The sequence below is a fragment of the Gamsiella multidivaricata genome, assembly GCF_025024155.1.
Source record: "Gamsiella multidivaricata strain RSA 2152 chromosome Unknown BC939scaffold_100, whole genome shotgun sequence".
Taxonomy (NCBI): domain Eukaryota; kingdom Fungi; phylum Mortierellomycota; class Mortierellomycetes; order Mortierellales; family Mortierellaceae; genus Gamsiella; species Gamsiella multidivaricata.
In genome coordinates, this window is record NW_026251808.1 from 1 (window position 1) to 17747 (window position 17747).

A 17747-nucleotide genomic window follows, 5' to 3' on the forward strand; every position below is an offset into this window, starting at 1 on the left:
CACCCAGTATGGACTCGAACAGATGGGCTATCCCCTCTTTCAGGACGCCAGTAGGCACTGTATTCTTCGCAAACGTGCTCTGGAATCCGCATGCCGTTAGAATATCTACAGCACACTGTAGCTTGACGAAATTTGAATCCCTCATTCTGTGGGGGATCTGTGTATTCCAACCAAATTGGAGACCTAATTGTTCTCGTTACTGCACCTCTTCGAGTTTGTCTTCCATCGTTGTATCGAAATCTGTTGCAAGAGCGACGAGATTCTTAAACACACGCTTTTCGTTATCATTGTCATACAGATCTACCCATTCTGGGGTCACCACTTCAGGATCTTGTATTTCGTATGTCCGTATTAAAGCATGCTTATGCACCGCCAATTTCTCGTCTTTCTCGAGCTCTGGTATCTCGCACAACTCGATGAACTGGTCGTGCGTTAAGTCCCTGGCGTTCACAACATTCTCGCAGTGTTCCTTGCGCAGTTTATCGGATATTTCTTCTCGTTCTCGGACAGGCGGGTGAGATTCGTTGCATTTTCCTCTTACTGCCGAGATGACGCATCCTTCGCCCGCCATTTGCCTGATGAATCTGCTGAACAATCCGTTTAAGGACAGGTTTTTTCTAATCTGCACGATGGTGAATAGTCTGTTATAATAATCGTCGTGGTCGATCTCGATGTGTTCACCGTAGATGTATTTCAGCTTGACACCTGAGAGTTTGCTAGTGGGCCCCGTAACGGTGGAGTACTGGCTATCCATCCAGCGCTTGATACTCTCTGCGGAGACTGGGAGGTTGTTTGTATGTTGGTCGATATACATAAGATATTTTTTCTCTTTGGCACTCCTAACGCGACGCATCATCTGCCTGCTCGACTCTGAGTTGACTTCGCTGCGAGAGCTAAAGAATCCAACTACCAAATCAACGCAGTCGGGGACATTGTAGTCGATTCCCTGACTGACCACTGGGGTGTGTATAAAGTATTGCAGACCAGACATTAGCGTGTTGATATTCTTGGCCATATCGCTCTTGGCGTAGTCTGTCGACTCGACCGTGATACACATCCCTTTGAATCCCAATTTACGGAGCTGTTCGTGCATAATGTTTGTTTTGTGAGCACTAAACGTACTAGATATCCACAAACGCTTGCCTCCCTGCAGTGAGTTGACGACCTCGTCATTGAGGACATCCGGCGACTGGTACATTACAACCTGATCACCCTCTTGTGGCTGGAATGTGTTGTGTATGACATACACATCATCTCGAAAGCTTTTCACGTAATTTACATCGTCGTTTGACATGTCTGCATCAAGACAAACGGCTCTTTCAACTCCCTGAATAAACGCTCTTAGAACTTGGTTGTTAAGATCATGACGCTCTTTCATGGTATCAGTGCTTGTCATCTGTGCAAACAGAGGGCTGATTTCATTCAGTATTAAGATGACTTTTTCCTTGTAGTAAGGTCCATACAGTCTGCATAGTGACTCGGCTTGGACAACGACTCTTTTACTCGCGATTTTGCCCTTGCGAATCCAAATCTTTCAAATCTTTCTACGAATGCGTCTGCCAGAGTTCGTCTCAGTGTCATGAAGACGATCTTATGGCCAGGGTACTGCCTGATAATGTCTGTGCATAATTCTATCTTACCTGTTCCTGTTGCAGACTTAATCATTTGACTGAACAGAAGCTTGTAGGAGCTTCTCTTAGAGCCAAGCGCTGTTTTTAGATGACGAATTGTTTGATTCGCGAGCTTGACGAATCTGGTGCAGTCTACCGTATCTGCTTTAAAGTTATCATTGAGACGAGATTCGATAGTAATCGTGGCTGCTGTCATGTCGACGATGGCCTCGAAATCGATTCGTCCAACACACTTACTTGTCCCACGGGTAGACCTGTAGCAGTGGAAGTACAGAAACCCAGTAGTTCCGAGTTTCAAAAACGCATTTTCGGAGTCATGCTCTCTGTTACACAGCTCGCACTTTCCTTTCTTTATTCGCTTGATACTGAACCGCATTCCTCTTCCATCGTACTGCATTTTATACTAGCCAGCATGCTTGTACTTCCTGAACGTGTCTTGCACCGAGTCAACAACAGACTGCGGCAGCTTCGAGTCCTCTCGAACTTGAACCTGTTCGCTTTCTTCGGAAGATGCAGATCTGTCAGCCCTCTTTCTCTTGGACTTGACGGACTCCACTGGAGCAACCCGCGTGCTTTCGTCCGACACATTTGTGATATAGAACTCTTCGTCTTTAGTATTCTTTGACGCAGAGTGCCACTCTGCTTTCTGGAGTATTCTGTCCGGGCTGCTGCGTTTGCAGCTTCCAAGGATGCGAATTCCTCTGTTTTTGATGTACACTGCAGGGTCAATGTACTTCGTTAGATTTGTAACTTCATCGCTGCCTCTGGCTTCTTTGGAGTTGTCCATAAACGCCTTCATGTGCTCGTTATTGTTCTCAAACACATACTTCGGGATGAGGATATGCAGCGACACTTTAGAGCCAGACGAGGAAGTTAGAACACGGCACATCTCCTCTGTGACCGGATACTCGGGCGCGAACTGGTTGCGTGCTTCCAAGAACTCGGCGAACACACACTGTTCAAGCTCCGCGACGTTTTTCCCCTCCCAGGAGGTATCGAGTTTCCAGTCGATGTCGTAGTACTCAACGCACTCTCGGCCATCTCTGATTGTTTCGTTAAAACATCTGTCTTTAGCTGCAATGTTGCTGTACGCCGTTAGGAATGCCGGAAGATCTTTGTAACTTGCGAACTCATAGTACGAGGTCTTTCCATCGCTTGACACACCACTTATGTATGACACAAAGAAGGTGTTCGAGACCTTATCAGCCCATGCATAGGATCTGTCTTGTGGACGTTGGGTCTGGCTCTTTTCAACTGCGAAGTAAGCGGAATCGAATTTGCTGTACATGTACATTACAATATTCTTTTTTTACTGATTCACTTAGACTCACTCTTAACCATTAACTTTCTATTTCTAACCAGTCTACCGACGACAGGAGGAGATCTCTTCAGCGCCGCTTCTCGAGTCTAGGGGGAAAATGGACACTCAGATCAGGAACTGTGGTCGAGGATGTGCTGTTCGAGGCGGGACAGAGCATTAATGAATTGCAATAAGTTTCTTTTTAATTTTTTTAAAAAATTTATAGGCTAACTTCTGTGCAGTCCAATTCATCCTTTATGATTGATTTGAGCGACAAGACAACGCGGCAGTTGTTCTCAAAGGACGATTGGACCGAAATTAGCAGCGATCTCCCACACATTCCGCCCTATTCAAAAGAGGCATCGGAGTATCTCGACAAATTCGACAGCGTGGCCACGCTTGAGGACTTGCAAGATCTACTGGACAGGCGTCCTCGAGATACCGAGAGTCAGCTAATTTATGAATGCTTGCTGAACTGGTAAGTTGTTGTAGTCCATCGAAAAAAATATACCCCGGGCACTTCTGATCATGCTTCGTTTCTTCATTTTCTAGGCTGTGTCTGTATGAGACTGAGGATCCGTTGCCGTTTAGTGTTGCTGATAGCCTGTCGGAGGGTTGGTGGCTTAAATCGGCGTGGGGCGTATGCACTAACATGGCATTAGGCGTGCCCGGATGCTTTATAATACCAGGCGAAATCACCGGCCACGACTCTTCCGCGAGAAGAGACAAAGATCGAGAATCGGCAATTGGGAGCGAGAGGAAGAGGGTTGGAGTCCGCGCCGACCTCATATGGAGAAACATGAAATTGCCAGAGACTGACTGGGCAATAGCAGAGGCGGCGAAGGTTTGGTGTTCCAACAGTAACAAGTACATATCGGAGAGCAAATTTAAGTTTCCGAGGCAGTTACACGACGTCTTGGTTGGGCGATCAATGGAGGTTGGCGGAGCGAGCGAACTGAGAAACGCTTTCGTTTCTGGGTTAATAATAGGAGGTACCAGGTTTTATTTCTTGTCTACTTTGTATTCCACATCTGGCATAGACATTAATACTAACAGTTGCAATTTTCGGACCTTAAGACCATGTCTCCAGTGGATTGGGCTCTGTTGGGGAACATCTGGGGATAATGTTACAAGATTGGTGGAGATGGAGGCGACGAGGCTAGAAGCAAAGGTCATCAACCTCTCGGCTTCGCTTCTAGCCATTCACGATCTGCTCTTCTTCAGGGTACGTTGAGGTGCAAATTCGATGGCTCTTTTTACAATTTTGATACCACTGTTCTGATAATAGTTTTAATGGACGTAGACATCAACCATCCGGTTGATATCGGAATACGAACAGGCCGCAAAGCGACATACCGGCAAGAGGAAGCGGGATCGGCATTCAGCCCTAACTGGCGCCTTGTTGGAGCCGAAGAGCTCATGGCGGGACCTTCTTCAGTCTTCCCCATAGTACTTGCCTCCTCTCTTGATCGCTCCCATCGGTAAACGATGATGTAGCGCGTTATTCTGGATATGAAAGGCCATGGTTTGGAGCAATACACGTAACAAAAAGGTCTGAAACAGGGAACCTAAAAATGACCGAATGAAAACGAGTGTGCATCACCTACTGCACTCGACGCGCGTGGATCATGCCCGAGACGATTGGAGACCTTTTGGATTTGGGGCAAGAGACCCGTTTACTCGAGTAGGCACAGGACACGATTGCAGCAGCAGTTGACTTGAATGGCGTAGTCTGGCTCACGCGCGACAATAGCGGCAACTATGTAATTCAATACTGCATCTTTTTTTTATTTATTTATTTTTATTGAAGACAGGTGTTTGCTGTGCTGTCCACAGATTTCATCAGCATCAAGGGTGTGCTGGCTGATCGCGTCCCTCTCATAGTAGTTTTAAACATAAAAAAGAATAAGAACATGGTATTCTTACCATGCTTTTCAGCAGAGGAATCGCAGATAACCTGAATGAAGAGAAAATTCTTAGGGTAGAATGACCTCAGACTCAAGCCTTTCCATCTTACAAACTACTCTGGAAATCCCTGCAAAGGCGTTCGAAGTAGTTTGTCTCGTCTCAACTCCACTCAGCGAGACAGGTAGCGGTGGTAGCTAATTAGAGAGAGTTAATCAAATATTTCTAGAAAAAAATGTACCAGATTGCTTCGAGTGTCGCGCATTGACAGCATTAGGACACTCTTGTACGAATTGCGAGCCATCTTTGGGCCGGCTCTCGGTCGCCTACTTGCTAGTTTATTACTAAGCATGTGCACGGACCATTGGGGCAAGTCGCCCTTTTCTTTTCTAATGAGAGAGACGGGCGACTTGCCCCATGGTCCGTGCGCCGGTGTGGTAGGATATTTTTTAAAAAACAAGACGCCAATAGCATATTTGAACCCGACTTGCCTCATAGTCCATGCGCATGCTTAGTAATTGAAAATTCTTATTTTAACAAGTAGATGAAAAATGGATGCTGAGCTAGACAAACTGATTGCAGCACAGTGGGGTTTCTTGCACCAAGACTGGCCCGTGGTAATGCGTACCAAATTTCACCGCACTGACATCAAGCTCATTCAGGACATGAGGAAGGTCAAGGACTTTGTGCAGCATCGTCTCGGGATCATTCCAGTGTTCTTCTTCTTGACAGTACTATTTGGAACAAAGTGCTACACAGGTCCTTATAGGAACGTCGAGAAAGGTATCCTCATACTCTACATGCTGCTGCAAGGGACCACTATATCAGACATGGACGAGTTCCTACCAAAGAGTTCCTTCCATGAGATATTCAAGGGCTTTTTCGGCACCAACACCTATGCCCTGGATGCAAAAATCACGTCGTGCTTGGCCGAGATGTGCTCAAGTATCAAGTTGAGACTTCTGTGCTCTCGATCCACCAACCCAGAAACATTCAAGCACATTACTCTGCATTTGGACGGCCACTACAGTTGCGTTGCCTATCGTAATGCGGACAAAGCAAGTATGTACTCCTACAAGCTGCGAAAGTCTGGCTTCAGGACACAGGTATGCTGCGACATGAACAGTATGGTGGTCTTTGTCTCACAGCCTGCAGAGTGTCGCGACTTCAATGACGGTACAATACTCTTAAAAATGGCCATTGACAAGAAGATCCACCACCTTGACTGCCTTGCGCTAGATGGAGGATACACACTGCACCTGGAAGGCATAATAGCTGCCAGCGACACGCTCACGTCGTCTACTTTCTGCCGCCCGATCCGCAAGCGCAAGGGCATTGAGTTGACAGAAGAGGAGATCAGATACAACGCAGTCTTTGGCAGCTTTCGCTCCAAGGTTGAGAGTTATTTTGGAGATATGCAGACAACATTCACAAAGTTCAGTCATACCGTGGTGAATAGAGCGTCTGATAAGGGCATCTTCTCGCTACAGTACAAGCTTTGCTGCCTACTCTCAAACATCAAGCGTATGGTCGCCTTGCGCAACATTACAATGGAACTATATCACAACTACTGGACCCAGGACGACTTCGATTACCCCAATGGAGATGATAGCGCGAACGATATGCAGGCTACCGCACCCTCCTTCAAAGCCAAGGCCAGTGATGCAAAAAGCATCTACGTATATCGGCAAGATGCGGTTTCCAGGTCCCACAGCCGCACTGTACCATCATGGCTCCCAGAGGCGAGCTGTTCGCCATTCGGAGAATACGCAATGCACAGGATCATGTCGGTGTGGCCACTGAATTTGCGACGGCTCGCTCCAGATTCGATGTCCCATATGTACAATGCACAGTCTTGACCTCCGGAGAGTAGTTGACCGCCCTCTGGAGAATATATAACGCACCGAACTGCCCAACTATGGCCGTTCAGGAGGTGGCGACACCCTCCGGTTTCAACATCCCATAGCCGCACTGTGCCGTCATCACCGGCAAAAGCACCCAGGTCGCCTCTCGGAGAATAGTTTATGCTCCAAACAGCACTTTTATGACTGAAGGTCTGAAGGCAGACTCCAGTTTCCACATCCCATAGCCTCACTGCGTGGTCATCGCCACAAGAAATCAGTTGGTCCCCTGCGGACGAAAACATCGCCGTCCAAGCCTTGTCCTTATGACCCTTCAAAGTGTGGCGGCTCCCGCCGGTTTCCACGTCCCACAAGCGTAGCGTTGCATCTGAACTGCAGAAAGCAATCAAATCGCCTATGGCCGAATAGACGACTCTCAAAACGCCTTCACTATGTCCGCGCAGGATGTGGTGGCAACATCCTGACTCCATGACCCATAATCGCACGGTCTTGTCCGAACTGCTAGAGGCAATCGCATCGCCTTTTGGCGAATAGGCGACGCTTGTAACACCGCTGCTATGGCCCACCAAGGCTTGGCGACAGCTTCCCGTTTCAGCATCCCACAGTCTCACTGCCTTGTCGGTACTACCGGAAACGATCTCCTTGCCGTTCGGTGAGTACATGGCGCCCAGAACAACGCCCTCATGCCCGTTCAGGATGTGGCAGCAAGTCGCTGTTTTCGTGTCCCATAACCGCACTGTCTTGTCCTCACTGGCAGAGGCAATCTTATCTCCCCATGGCGAATACACGATCCCTGAAATTGCTGCGGTATGTCCACGTAATACGTGGCGGCAGACCCCGGTACCCACGTCCCAAAGCCGTATCGTCATGTCATCGCTAGCGGAGGCTATCTGATCTCCTTTCATCGAGTACTCAACAAAATGAATCCAACTGACGTGGCCACTTAATTCGCCACTACAAAGTCCTGTTTCGACGTCCCAGAGTCACACTGTCTTGTCATCACTCCCGGACGCAACTTGATTGCCTTTTTGCAAATACGTGACGCTATTGACCTCACCACTATGACCGCTCAGGATGTTGAGGCAAGTTTTAGTCTCCATGCTCCACAGTCTCACTGCTCCGTTACAGCTGCAAGAGGCGACTCCTTGTCCGGACTTCATAAGTCTCCGTTGCTAACAGCGTATCCATCCTGTACAGCATTTTCATAACTATCGTCTTCATCTTCATGGATTACCCTTGCGGTTCTCACCAAGCTCTGTGGCTCTACCGCGTCGTGGGTCAGATCCTCCGTCTAAACCCCGGGGACCAAGTGGCACCAATGACATCTTTTACGAGCCTAATCTTCCAATGTCGCCTCGGCGTCCCCAGTGCCTGTGCTACTAAGAAAATCTTTTGTTGCCTGGAAGTACCTTTCGCATCGACCCCATCGTAATCGCCCATACCGTGCTGTTTCAACTCATTCGCCAGCTTTTAAAGGATTCTGGATTTCGTGGTAGCGAACTGTTGATACTGTAGATTTTTATACCAGTTGAGACTCTCCGTACTGGCCCAGTTCTTTGCTCGGCAACCAATCTTGATTTGGATGACCATGCTACTGCGGCGGAAGCAGTTGAGGTTGCAGTTGATGCAGTGGCCCCTAATGCTGGAACGGTGTGTGTTGCTGCTGCCAAAGCTGACACTGAGGCGGCAGATGCTGCTATTATTGAGACTTGGAGCCTCCAGCTTATGGGAGGCCTTATTAAGAATATCGGTCGTTGTTTGACAAGAATTTGGTCCTAATCTGCGGCAATGTATTCGAGTGGAGCTGGAGGCGTTGAACATCCACCGGGATCGGTACTGTGCTCAGGGAGTTCCTCCGAGAGCTCCTATGTTGTATGCGTAGATCCAGTCTCCAAAAGTACGTCTTGATCAAAGGTTGGTATGTAGTGCATAGCTTATGGGCTTTGTGCTTCCGCAAATGATTAAAGACTCGGAGATAGTGCGGAGTCAAAAGAATGAAGGTGGTGAAACGAGATAGAAAGAAAGAACGACCTGGTAAAAAAGACCATTTGGGGAAATGGGAAGATGGGGTGCTTCCAGTAGCGTTGTTTATTACTTTTGCAAAAAACACGATAAGTTGCCAGGTAACGGTACGGCAGCTGATGAGGGGGTATACGACAACTCTCTGCAGCTGAGGATGGAACAGGCAGATTCGATGAGAGTAAGCAAAAGGCTCGACACTTCAAATTTATTCTTAAGAATAAATACGAGGTCGTCCTGGGAGAACTGACGTGCACTTACACTTGATATAGTGTTTTTTATTCTCTTACTATGTGATGTCTTTTGCGATCTTGAGCCGCACCAGGTCCAGACAGGTTTTTGCGTCCTCAAAAGAATCATGCCCCTCCTCAGAGTCCTGGATATGAACTCGAAGATGCTCCCGTGCAAGGCTCTGGAGCGAATATCGATAGTTTTGAAGATGCTGTGGGTGGAGGTACAGCTACAGCAGTCAGAGTGCAGAAAACGTTAGGGCACAATCCGGCAGAGTGCATGACAGCATCACACCTTACCCTAGGCCGTGAGAAAAGATGCCTACCATGGCTGTGTCGATGACACGCGTGTGAATCAGCCGCAGGACTTTGAAGTCGTTCTCCAGGCTCTGGCCGATAATGATGGTGTCTCTGTTGATAAGCTCAAGAAACCGACTCCGTGCCTGTTCCAGGCTGTACTTGGCATCGCTCAGAGACGTTATACCACTAGCATAGAGGTTTGATCCAAAGATATGTCAGAGTGAGATGTTCTGAGCAAAACGAGATCCGGTAACCATTCATATCATGTAAGTCAAGACGAACCTAAATCGAGAGTTCAGATCTAAGACTTCCTGCTTCGGTTTGACAAGCTCGTCCATGATGGGCTTGCCGGCTATGTCTACCACCGATATCCTGATCAGCTCGAACCCGCCCGTTGTGTAACACTGCATTTTGAACAAAAGAGCGCTGCGTGTCAGTGAAGTGTCTGTTTTTTGGATACTCTTCTAGCAAAAGACGATTTATACCATTTCGCAATCCATAGCCACAACTGCATGAGTCTTCTGGCCCCCAGAGCTACTCGCTCTTGGCGTTTCAATGAACGGAATCCGAGAGTGAAGGGACAAAAAGTCATCTTCTTTGAACACATGGGCCCCCTCTTTGCAACCGAGACTTCCTTGTCCAGCTTCACAGCATGGAAAGACCCTAATCTTTTCACCTAGATTAATTGGACAAAGTTATTTTGTTAGCAGCCTTTGATCTTGGACAGTATAGTATTCAAAAGACGAGTCTTTGCTGGTGATATGCGCATAACCTCCAACATCTGCTTACCGTGGACCTTCTTTGTTCTTAGCCGGAGTTCGTGGTAGAAACATGCCTGCTTGTCCTCGTCGGAGAGCGCATCCTTTCTGACGAATTTCTTTTGACATCGGTCGCAAATCTGGGAATCGTCTAGCGGCACGGGTGCGCCTGTTGGTAACGTAATTGGGTAACCGTTCGCCTCCAGCTGCTCCAGCGTCTGAACGTATTTGGATGCGCCTCTCCAGCTCTCGTCCAGGGCCGAAATCTCCTTTGATTTTAAAGTTGGATCAACCCATACGCCATCGATCCCGATATCATCCTCTCCGGTCGTAAGCGGCCTCTTTTTCAGTCGCTGCAAGATTGTTGCTGCCAGACTGCGATAACTGCCTTGATTTGTCTTCGAGTGAACGGCTTTCTCTTGCTCAATGGCATGTACGGTTGCCGTATTTGCGCCAACATCGGACAATGGTGCGTAAATGCGACAAAATTCGCTGTAATACTGCATTGCCACTGCTTGGCGAAATTGCGGTTTGCTATGAGCTCTAAGATCGATCTTGAGAACCGGCGGCCCCGATATTGTCGAGCCCAACGCAGACGCCTAATATTCACCGACTCTTTGTTATGAAATGTGCCATATCCAGTTACAGCGTTCTGTGTTTGCCGAAAATCGGTCCCGTACCTTCTTGAATGAAGACGCACTGGCGACGTCGGGTCTGGCCAAGAGGACAGCGCTACTCTTAGATCCAGCAATTACTCCTAGTGAGGATGAAGAAGGCAACGTGGAGGTGGTATCTAATGCCTGTCGGCGTCTCCTGGCAGCCTCCACAGCGGAGATCGGGGGTTGATTCCTTGATGTCTCTTTAACCGCTTTCTCCTCTGACTGAGACTTCACACGGTTCTGTTTGGCAGGCCGCAGTATAGCCTCTTTGGTGGCATCCTGTGTGCTTCCTGCATTGTCAAGTTTCCGCTTGGCGGTGCGTGCGGTCTCTGCTTCAGGAACGGGGATATGAGAGTAGAAACAGAATGATTCGCGCGGACATGTAGGCGTAAAAGGACATGGGATCGCCGTGAACAATCCCGAGGACGCGAACATGGTGCTTGTCGGCAGAGGGACCGGGATGAGGAACCCTGCATCAGCATCAAGATGAGGTCGTTGAAAAACAAGGTTTGCAGCTTGAGTGCAGTGGTTCATTGCCTCCAATTGGCCCTCCTGGACTGTCTCCTCTTTCCTCTTTTCCTCCTTTCCTTTCTTCCGTTCCTTTCTTCTTCCTTTCTTCCGTTCCTTTCTTCTTCCTTTCTTCCTTTGGGTCCGTTCCTGGCTCCCCTACCCGGCCAAATACCTCTGCACCTCACCCTCATCCGGATGACAAGCCCAACGCCGCGCGCCATCTCTCGACTGGGCGTCGGTGCCTACCGACTGGCCCTGGGTGTTCCTGAGCACGAGCGTGTGCTCTACAAGGCCCTTGAGCGTCAAAAGGATCCCAGACACAACATCAACCTCATAGATACATCTTCCAACTACTCCGACGGCAAGAGTGAGCTGCTCATCGGCAAGGTACGCATTCTGTCGTTTTACTATCAGTACTCAACAAACTCTATGCAGACATTGTCGCCCACACCTCCGTCCCACACTTCCGCCCACACATCCTCCATGTAATGATCCGCATGCAGGTACTGTCTCATCCACGCCGCGACACACTGCGTCGAGACGAGGTTGTTATTTCGACCAAGTTTGGCTATATCCAGAACAAAAATATGCGGCTTTTATCGGAAGGTGTCTTTCAGGTAACAAACACCTTCATCTGCCGGAGTACTCACTTCTCTGGGTCTCTGAGTATCTTTCTCACACGTCTGCTGCTTCATCAACCTTTGTTATGGGCCGCTGTTCGACAATGCAATAGAAGGTTCCGCCCGAAGAGATTGTGAAATACTCGCCAGAATGCTATCATTGCATCCATCCGGAGTTTATGAGGTACAACCGAATATAACACAGAACGTGCTCATTGCCGCCTGTGTGGAGCACAAGTAAATATAGGCTGCTGACCCCTCATTTGCCGTGTAGAGATCAGCTTACCCGCTCCCTCGAGCGTCTGCGGACCAAGTTCGTTGATATTCTCTTTGTCCACAACCCAGAATATTATCTCATGAGCAATATCAAGCATACAGAAGTCAACGTCAAAAGTAAGCTGGCTGAAGCACATATCTAATGGTACGCACCTGAAAGTGTTTTTTTTACAACCCTTTTCATCTCACCATCATTTCGCCTGTTTATTATTTACCTTTATCGAAGAGCATCAGGATATTCTCCTAAACCGCTTGTCGGTACTGTTTGAGGAACTAGAGCGAGAGATTGAAAGGGGTCGTATTCGTGCATACGGTGTTAGTAGCAACTCGTTTTCTCTGAAACCATCTCACGCGCATTTCCTGCCGTACCAAAATTTGGTCAAGATGGCGACCCAAGCTTTTGAGAGGGTGCAGGCTCAAAAACATTCGGGCCCACGCCCTGAAAGCGGAAAATCTACATCTAACAAAGATTCGCCCTTGACATCGCCTTCAGCTAACAAAACAAAAGACTTTGAGCGTCCCGGATCTGCCGTTCGCCCTTATCTCGTAACGTCGACCTACCATTCGCTCCCACAATCATCACACGGGCTTGCTTTTCTGCAAATGCCAGGCAACCTGCTTGAGATGGAAGGTGTCGAGACAACGGCCAAGTGGGCCAAGGATCACGGCCTTGGCGTGTTTCTCAATCGACCTTTGAACGCCATGTCCTTGAGTCGTCAGCCTGTCCGACTCGCATCGTATCCACCACCGCAGGCGCCAACCTATGTAGAGGCTAAGACTCAGGTCCTGGAGAGTCTCTGCGTACTTAGCCAACGACGAGAGTACCTACAACCAAAAATGCAGCGGTTAACCGAGATGATTGAAGACCTGGATGCCTCGCTCAGGACGAACAAGCTGTCAATAATACATATGGAGGGTGCGTCCATCAAAAATCTTCTGCATCAGGAATTGGCGCGGCCCGTGAAAGTCAAGGGTTTGCAGCACCAACACCTTTCGATACCCTCGTCTAACTCGCACGAGTCTCAATACCAGGAACAGGAACCAATGCCAACGGATGTAGAAGGTCCTAACCATACTCCTACTCAGTCCCATGGCCGCAGTAGCCCGGTCCCATACGCGAAACCCAGCGTACAGGAGATCGACCGGCTGATCACGCATCTCGACCACTTTGTCCGAGCTTTTCATCAGCAGGTGCGTTCGCAGGAATCGGATCGCGTCAAAAAGATGTTGACTGACCGCGGTATTGATTTGAAAGGCAGCACAGTCGAGCAGTTCGCGATCGAATACTTACTAGAGTACGCCCAGGTTAATTCAGTTCTTCTGGGTATGAAGCGCCAACCATATGTGGACTTTGCACGGGAGATGCTCAAAATAATGGTGGGAACCAAATAAAAGAGTCATTGACTAGCGCCTCAATGGACGTGGGTCATGTCACTGCCTACCACTATGCCTCATAATAATGCCATTCGACTCAATTAAAGGCCGACGGCATTATCTAAATATGTACGCCACGGTTCCTCTGCTTCCAAGGGTTGACAGATCATATAGGCTTTGTACTGCAAGAAGGGGTAGCAAGTTTTTATTATGATAAAGATAGCAATGATCCACTCATTCCTAGGACAGATACATATAGGGACGTAGTGAGTGAATAGACGAGAGCAGAGCGCCATTGAGATATTCTCATTAGAGTCGCTCGAGACCTTTGTGGGTAGTTGACGTGATTTTGGCAGCTGCAGCATCGTCAACAAACCAGGAGAGAGTTCCTGTCACGGGCTTGACCAACTGCGCAGGCAAGTCGCCGTGTGTATCCAAGATGCGATGCAGCATATCCTGTTTTCCCTCGCCAGCGGCGACAAAGGCTACATGGTGGGCGTGGTTCACAACCGGGAAGGTGAAGGTGATCCTGCGTGGGGGAGGCTTGGGCGAATCGGTGATCGCGGCGCACCAATCGACGGTCTCCTGCAGGAGTTCATGGCCCGGGAACAGGGAACAAGTGTGGCCATCGGGACCGACGCCAAGGAGGATCAGGTCAAAGACTGGAAAACGCACAGAGTCCTTGGTGGCAAAGGTGGCAGCCAGTTGCGAGATATAATCCTCTGCAGCCTCTTCAGGATTGTGGATGAGTTCTGGGTTGATGGTGTGGATGTTTTCCTCAGGGATGTTGACAAAGTCGAAGAGCTCCTTCTTGGCAAGCAGATAGTTCGAGTCCTCGTGGTCCAGCGGTACGCAGCGCTCATCCGCAAAGTAAACGATCCACTTGGACTACGCCATGGTTCGTGGGAACATAAAGAAATGAAGAATTAGGGCCATTGCGAGTCTAAATGGGTGTTCTCCGCCCATATCATTGTACCATTGTATAGATAGTTCCTCTTACAAAGTCGACGGAGGGGTTGTCTTTGAGGATGGCGCTCAGCTGCTTGGGCAGAGATCCTCCAGACAGGGCGATGGCGAATTTGCCGTGGCGCTTGATGCCCTCTTCTGATAGCCTAGCGACGTACTTGTCAAGGCCCTGCGACAGCGCAGCGGTGTCGGGGAAGGTGTAGATCTGTGTCTGTCCGGCGGTGTGGAGAGGCATGTTGAGTTACTGTGGGTCAGTCGATCAATTCGGGGAGCAATGAAGAAAGGCTGGATGCTCAAGACGAGAATGGTTCACCTTCTGATAACGAAGCACGTCATAGACTGAGACGTCCAGCAATAAACCTTAAAATGTTAAGGGCTCAGCTGCGCTGGACGATGTTGCGCTTGGAGATAGTTCTTTTACAGTTGTATGGAGTAAGGAAACTCCCAATCTGAATGCTCGAATAATTTGTGTTCCACACTGAATACAAGGGTCTAACGCACAACTACGCACACTGTAGCGAGTGATCAGCACAACGGTCTTCTTGTTCAACTGGAACAAGGAACAAAAGACCGCTGGCTTCGATCCTCCTTTTATACAGGCACAACCCCAAAACCTAATATCAAATCCTGCGTACCCTCGGTGGCTGCTGGCCAACAACGATCTTTGCTGCGAATGCCACACACTCCAAAGGTGGCCAAGCAGCGCGACCATATAGCAGCATATTCGGACACTATTGCCATTTCATCTACCAAGGGTAGGAGGGGGGGAAAGGAGGAGGGACTTTGCAAGTATACACTGCTATGGCTGCTTCCGCTAAATGGCAGGTGCATCGATGACCGTCTGCAGAAATCTCTGGTATCAAACGCAGAGCTTAGCCGTCACCAGCGCGTACTCGGCCATCATCATGTTAGTTACGGTCGGATTGACAGTCCAGAGCGTACCCATCTTTTAATTGAGCTGATAGCAGCTGAGGATATATCGAGGTGATGAGGAGGTGCCCTGCAAAAAAAAAAAAAAAAAAAAAAACGACCACTGTATAACTGCTGCACCCCCGCTACAAAGGTCTGCATCCGAATTATACGCGCCCTCCAGCTCACATACAGGCACGCGGCCTTCGGGGTGAGAGCACATAGAAACCACGGGCTTTGCCATCAGACTCAAAATACTGACCTGTGCAGTCCTGATCCCACATAGAATTCGCGCAAAAGTGCACCGTAATTCACTGTCAAAGTAAAAAAAGGGGAGTCCGCGCTAAAGCCGATACCGCATTCATGTAGGTCCTCGTTCGGGCCTGGGACTACTAACGCTGTTTCTACTTTTCTGTTGGGCCTTTGAGAGAGACCATTTTCAAGGTGCGTCTGTGCAACAGTAGCCCCAGTGTTAGTACGGTAGCAAGTTTATAACTGCATAATGAGAGAAGTTTTGCAATGCGATTAAATGCATGGGTTTGGAATCCATAATGGCTTTATTAGGTATGGTAATAGATAGATCGATAGAGTATAAAAATACACCATGAAGAGGAAGGTGGCGAGAACCAAAGTTTCTCTACTTCTCCTCCTCATTTAAGGTATTGTTGTTGTGGCTGTCTGTGGCATAGTCGTTCTCGTTCGACAGCTCTTCAAGTGTCTTGCCACGGGTTTCGGGGATGAGGAATGTCACCAATAAACCGATCAACATGAACAGGGCAAAGATCTGCAGCAACTGAGGGATGAAGGCGTTAGAGCCACCGCGGTCCTTGAGCTGAGAAAATCCGACCTGAGCAATGATGGCACCCAGCTTACCGGAACCTGCAGCGATACCGTGACCGGTAGAGCGGTAGCGAGTAGGGAAGACCTCGCCGGGGATGACAAAGGTTGTGGAATTGGGCCCAAAGTTCTGAAAGAATTGAGTAGCAGCAAAGAGGAAGACGAAGAGAGCGACAGAGTAGTTCTTGATCTGGCTGTATGCGAATCCCAAGACGCAAAAGAGGACGCAGGACATAAAGAAGCCGAGCAGTTGAATCTTGATACGACCAAGACGCTCGATGGTGAAGACAGTGACCCAGTAGCCGGGAACGGAGCCGAGAAGAACAATAATGATCTGACCGACGGCAGCGTTCCAGCAGGTGTTCCAGTAGTCGCCCTTGACGGATGAGAAGTTGATCGAAGATAGGATGAAGGAGTTGTTGAGACCGATTCCGTAAAAGGCCACATCGAGAGCGAACCAGGCCATGGAGGTACCGAAGAGGACTTTGAAGTTTTTCCACTTTGAAAAGTACGCGATGAAGTCCGAGAAGGAACCCTTGGCAGTCGAGGGATTTTGGAGGACCTCGTTGTCGTCCTCGGACTGAAGGTGGTTGCGGTTCTCCTTGAGGACGTTAGCGACGTCGCGCTCGGCCTTGTTGAGGTTGTTCTCGATATCCAAGACGTAGCGGGGAGTCTCAGGGATGGTAAGGCGGAAGTAGACGGCGACAAGGGCAGGGATGCATCCAAAGCCGATCAAGATGCGCCAGACATAGTCCAGATTCTGAGGATTGGCGATGATGCTGTTCTTGAAGGCTGCAAGGAGAATAATGGCAATGAGACCGGTGGTCAAGTATCCGAACCCCTGCATGGCAAAGACAGCGGCCATCATGGCACCGCGGCGGTTGGTAGTGGCGAACTCCGAGGTGATGACGGCAGAGAGGGGGTAATCACCACCGATGCCGATACCGACAAGCACACGCCAGATAATCAGGGCAGCAGGCAAGGAGAGGACGTATCCATTTCCAGAGAGGGCCTGACCAAGCGTAGCAACAATAATGATCATCAGCTCGATACCGTACATGCGTTTGCGTCCGAGGCGATCGGCAAGGTAGCCGAACCCAATCTGACCGAGAAAGGTTCCGACAGAAGCCGCGACCTTGATGCCCAAGTCCAAGTCTGAGGGAAGAGTGCCATTGGCAAAGTAGATGATTCCAAGCATGGGCGTGACCAAATTGATGGCGAAGAGGTCGTATGCATCCGTGAAGAAGCCGACGCCGGCCACGAGGCAGGCACGGATGTGGAACCAACCAAACTCGGCGTTGTCGATCTTGGCCAAGGCCTCGCGGCGACGCTCATTCAGCTGTGCTGCGTCCAGCTTTGTGTTGCTGTACTCCGTGGACATGATACGTGTGAGTGGAGGATGTGTGTGAAGGAGAAAGGCGAGGGGACGTGCGGGTATGACAAGGAGGGTTAGTGGTGAAGGGTGCGGAGAGGTGATCTGCGCAAAGGACAAGGGGAGGGGGAGGGGGAGGGGGGATACCGGAGGAGGAGCGAGGACTGGGGACGCTACAGCAGCCGGTATTTATAAGGAAGCACAGCGATCGAGTCTATG

The 17747-nt window shown here is 49.2% G+C and overlaps 8 protein-coding genes across 8 annotated transcripts; 2 read left to right on the forward strand and 6 right to left on the reverse strand.

Annotated features, from left to right (window-relative positions):
• Positions 1–196: 196 nt before the first annotated feature.
• BC939DRAFT_481366 (uncharacterized protein) lies at positions 197–1827 on the reverse strand (the record flags this gene model as incomplete). The annotated part of the gene is made up of 3 exons (XM_051559020.1): positions 197–1222; positions 1504–1619; positions 1641–1827. The coding sequence occupies 3 exons, from the start codon at positions 1825–1827 to the stop codon at positions 197–199; spliced, it is 1329 nt and encodes a 442-aa protein (XP_051407230.1).
• A 173-nt stretch (positions 1828–2000) lies between these two features.
• On the reverse strand, positions 2001–2925 carry BC939DRAFT_509609 (uncharacterized protein; the record flags this gene model as incomplete). Its single annotated transcript, XM_051561088.1, has 1 exon — positions 2001–2925. The coding sequence occupies one exon, from the start codon at positions 2923–2925 to the stop codon at positions 2035–2037; it is 891 nt and encodes a 296-aa protein (XP_051407231.1). The 3' UTR covers positions 2001–2034.
• A 45-nt stretch (positions 2926–2970) lies between these two features.
• On the reverse strand, positions 2971–3897 carry BC939DRAFT_15434 (uncharacterized protein). Its single transcript, XM_051550245.1, has one exon. The coding sequence runs from the start codon at positions 3802–3804 to the stop codon at positions 3250–3252; it is 555 nt and encodes a 184-aa protein (XP_051407232.1). The 5' UTR covers positions 3805–3897; the 3' UTR covers positions 2971–3249.
• Positions 3898–5543: 1646 nt separating this feature from the next.
• BC939DRAFT_388304 (uncharacterized protein) lies at positions 5544–6443 on the forward strand (the record flags this gene model as incomplete). Its single annotated transcript, XM_051551861.1, has 2 exons — positions 5544–5688; positions 6076–6443. Coding segments are annotated over 2 exons (513 nt in total), but the record flags the coding sequence as incomplete, so codon positions are not given.
• A 2323-nt stretch (positions 6444–8766) lies between these two features.
• Positions 8767–11308, reverse strand: BC939DRAFT_466679 (uncharacterized protein). The gene is made up of 6 exons (XM_051557677.1): positions 10686–11308; positions 10037–10604; positions 9733–9923; positions 9530–9651; positions 9274–9433; positions 8767–9177 (listed from the first exon to the last, which is right to left on the reverse strand). Exons 1-6 carry the CDS (start codon positions 11196–11198, stop codon positions 9007–9009), a joined length of 1725 nt encoding a protein of 574 aa, XP_051407234.1. The 5' UTR covers positions 11199–11308; the 3' UTR covers positions 8767–9006.
• On the forward strand, positions 11249–13462 carry BC939DRAFT_496834 (NADP-dependent oxidoreductase domain-containing protein; the record flags this gene model as incomplete). Its single annotated transcript, XM_051559698.1, has 5 exons — positions 11249–11561; positions 11678–11791; positions 11908–11978; positions 12069–12187; positions 12540–13462. Exons 1-5 carry the CDS (start codon positions 11370–11372, stop codon positions 13460–13462), a joined length of 1419 nt encoding a protein of 472 aa, XP_051407235.1. The 5' UTR covers positions 11249–11369.
• A 146-nt stretch (positions 13463–13608) lies between these two features.
• Positions 13609–14695, reverse strand: BC939DRAFT_488109 (uncharacterized protein). Its single transcript, XM_051559369.1, has 2 exons — positions 14445–14695; positions 13609–14332 (listed from the first exon to the last, which is right to left on the reverse strand). The coding sequence occupies exons 1-2, from the start codon at positions 14643–14645 to the stop codon at positions 13754–13756; spliced, it is 780 nt and encodes a 259-aa protein (XP_051407236.1). The 5' UTR covers positions 14646–14695; the 3' UTR covers positions 13609–13753.
• Positions 14696–15956: 1261 nt separating this feature from the next.
• On the reverse strand, positions 15957–17537 carry BC939DRAFT_507617 (phosphate:H+ symporter; the record flags this gene model as incomplete). The annotated part of the gene is made up of 1 exon (XM_051560900.1): positions 15957–17537. One exon carries the CDS (start codon positions 17535–17537, stop codon positions 15957–15959), a length of 1581 nt encoding a protein of 526 aa, XP_051407237.1.
• Positions 17538–17747: the final 210 nt, after the last annotated feature.

Coding starts and splice junctions, on each gene's coding strand:
- BC939DRAFT_15434 (XM_051550245.1), bottom strand. CDS start 3,804: ATGTACTTGTTACTGTTGGAACACCAAACCTTCGCCGCCTCTGCTATT.
- BC939DRAFT_466679 (XM_051557677.1), bottom strand. CDS start 11,198: ATGAACCACTGCACTCAAGCTGCAAACCTTGTTTTTCAACGACCTCAT. Junction 10,605..10,685: donor GTGCGTCTTCATTCAAGAAG/GTACGGGACCGA, acceptor GGTGAATATTAG/GCGTCTGCGTTGGGCTCGAC. Junction 9,434..9,529: donor GATCTGAACTCTCGATTTAG/GTTCGTCTTGAC, acceptor CCTCTATGCTAG/TGGTATAACGTCTCTGAGCG.
- BC939DRAFT_488109 (XM_051559369.1), bottom strand. CDS start 14,645: ATGCCTCTCCACACCGCCGGACAGACACAGATCTACACCTTCCCCGAC. Junction 14,333..14,444: donor ACAACCCCTCCGTCGACTTT/GTAAGAGGAACT, acceptor ACCATGGCGTAG/TCCAAGTGGATCGTTTACTT.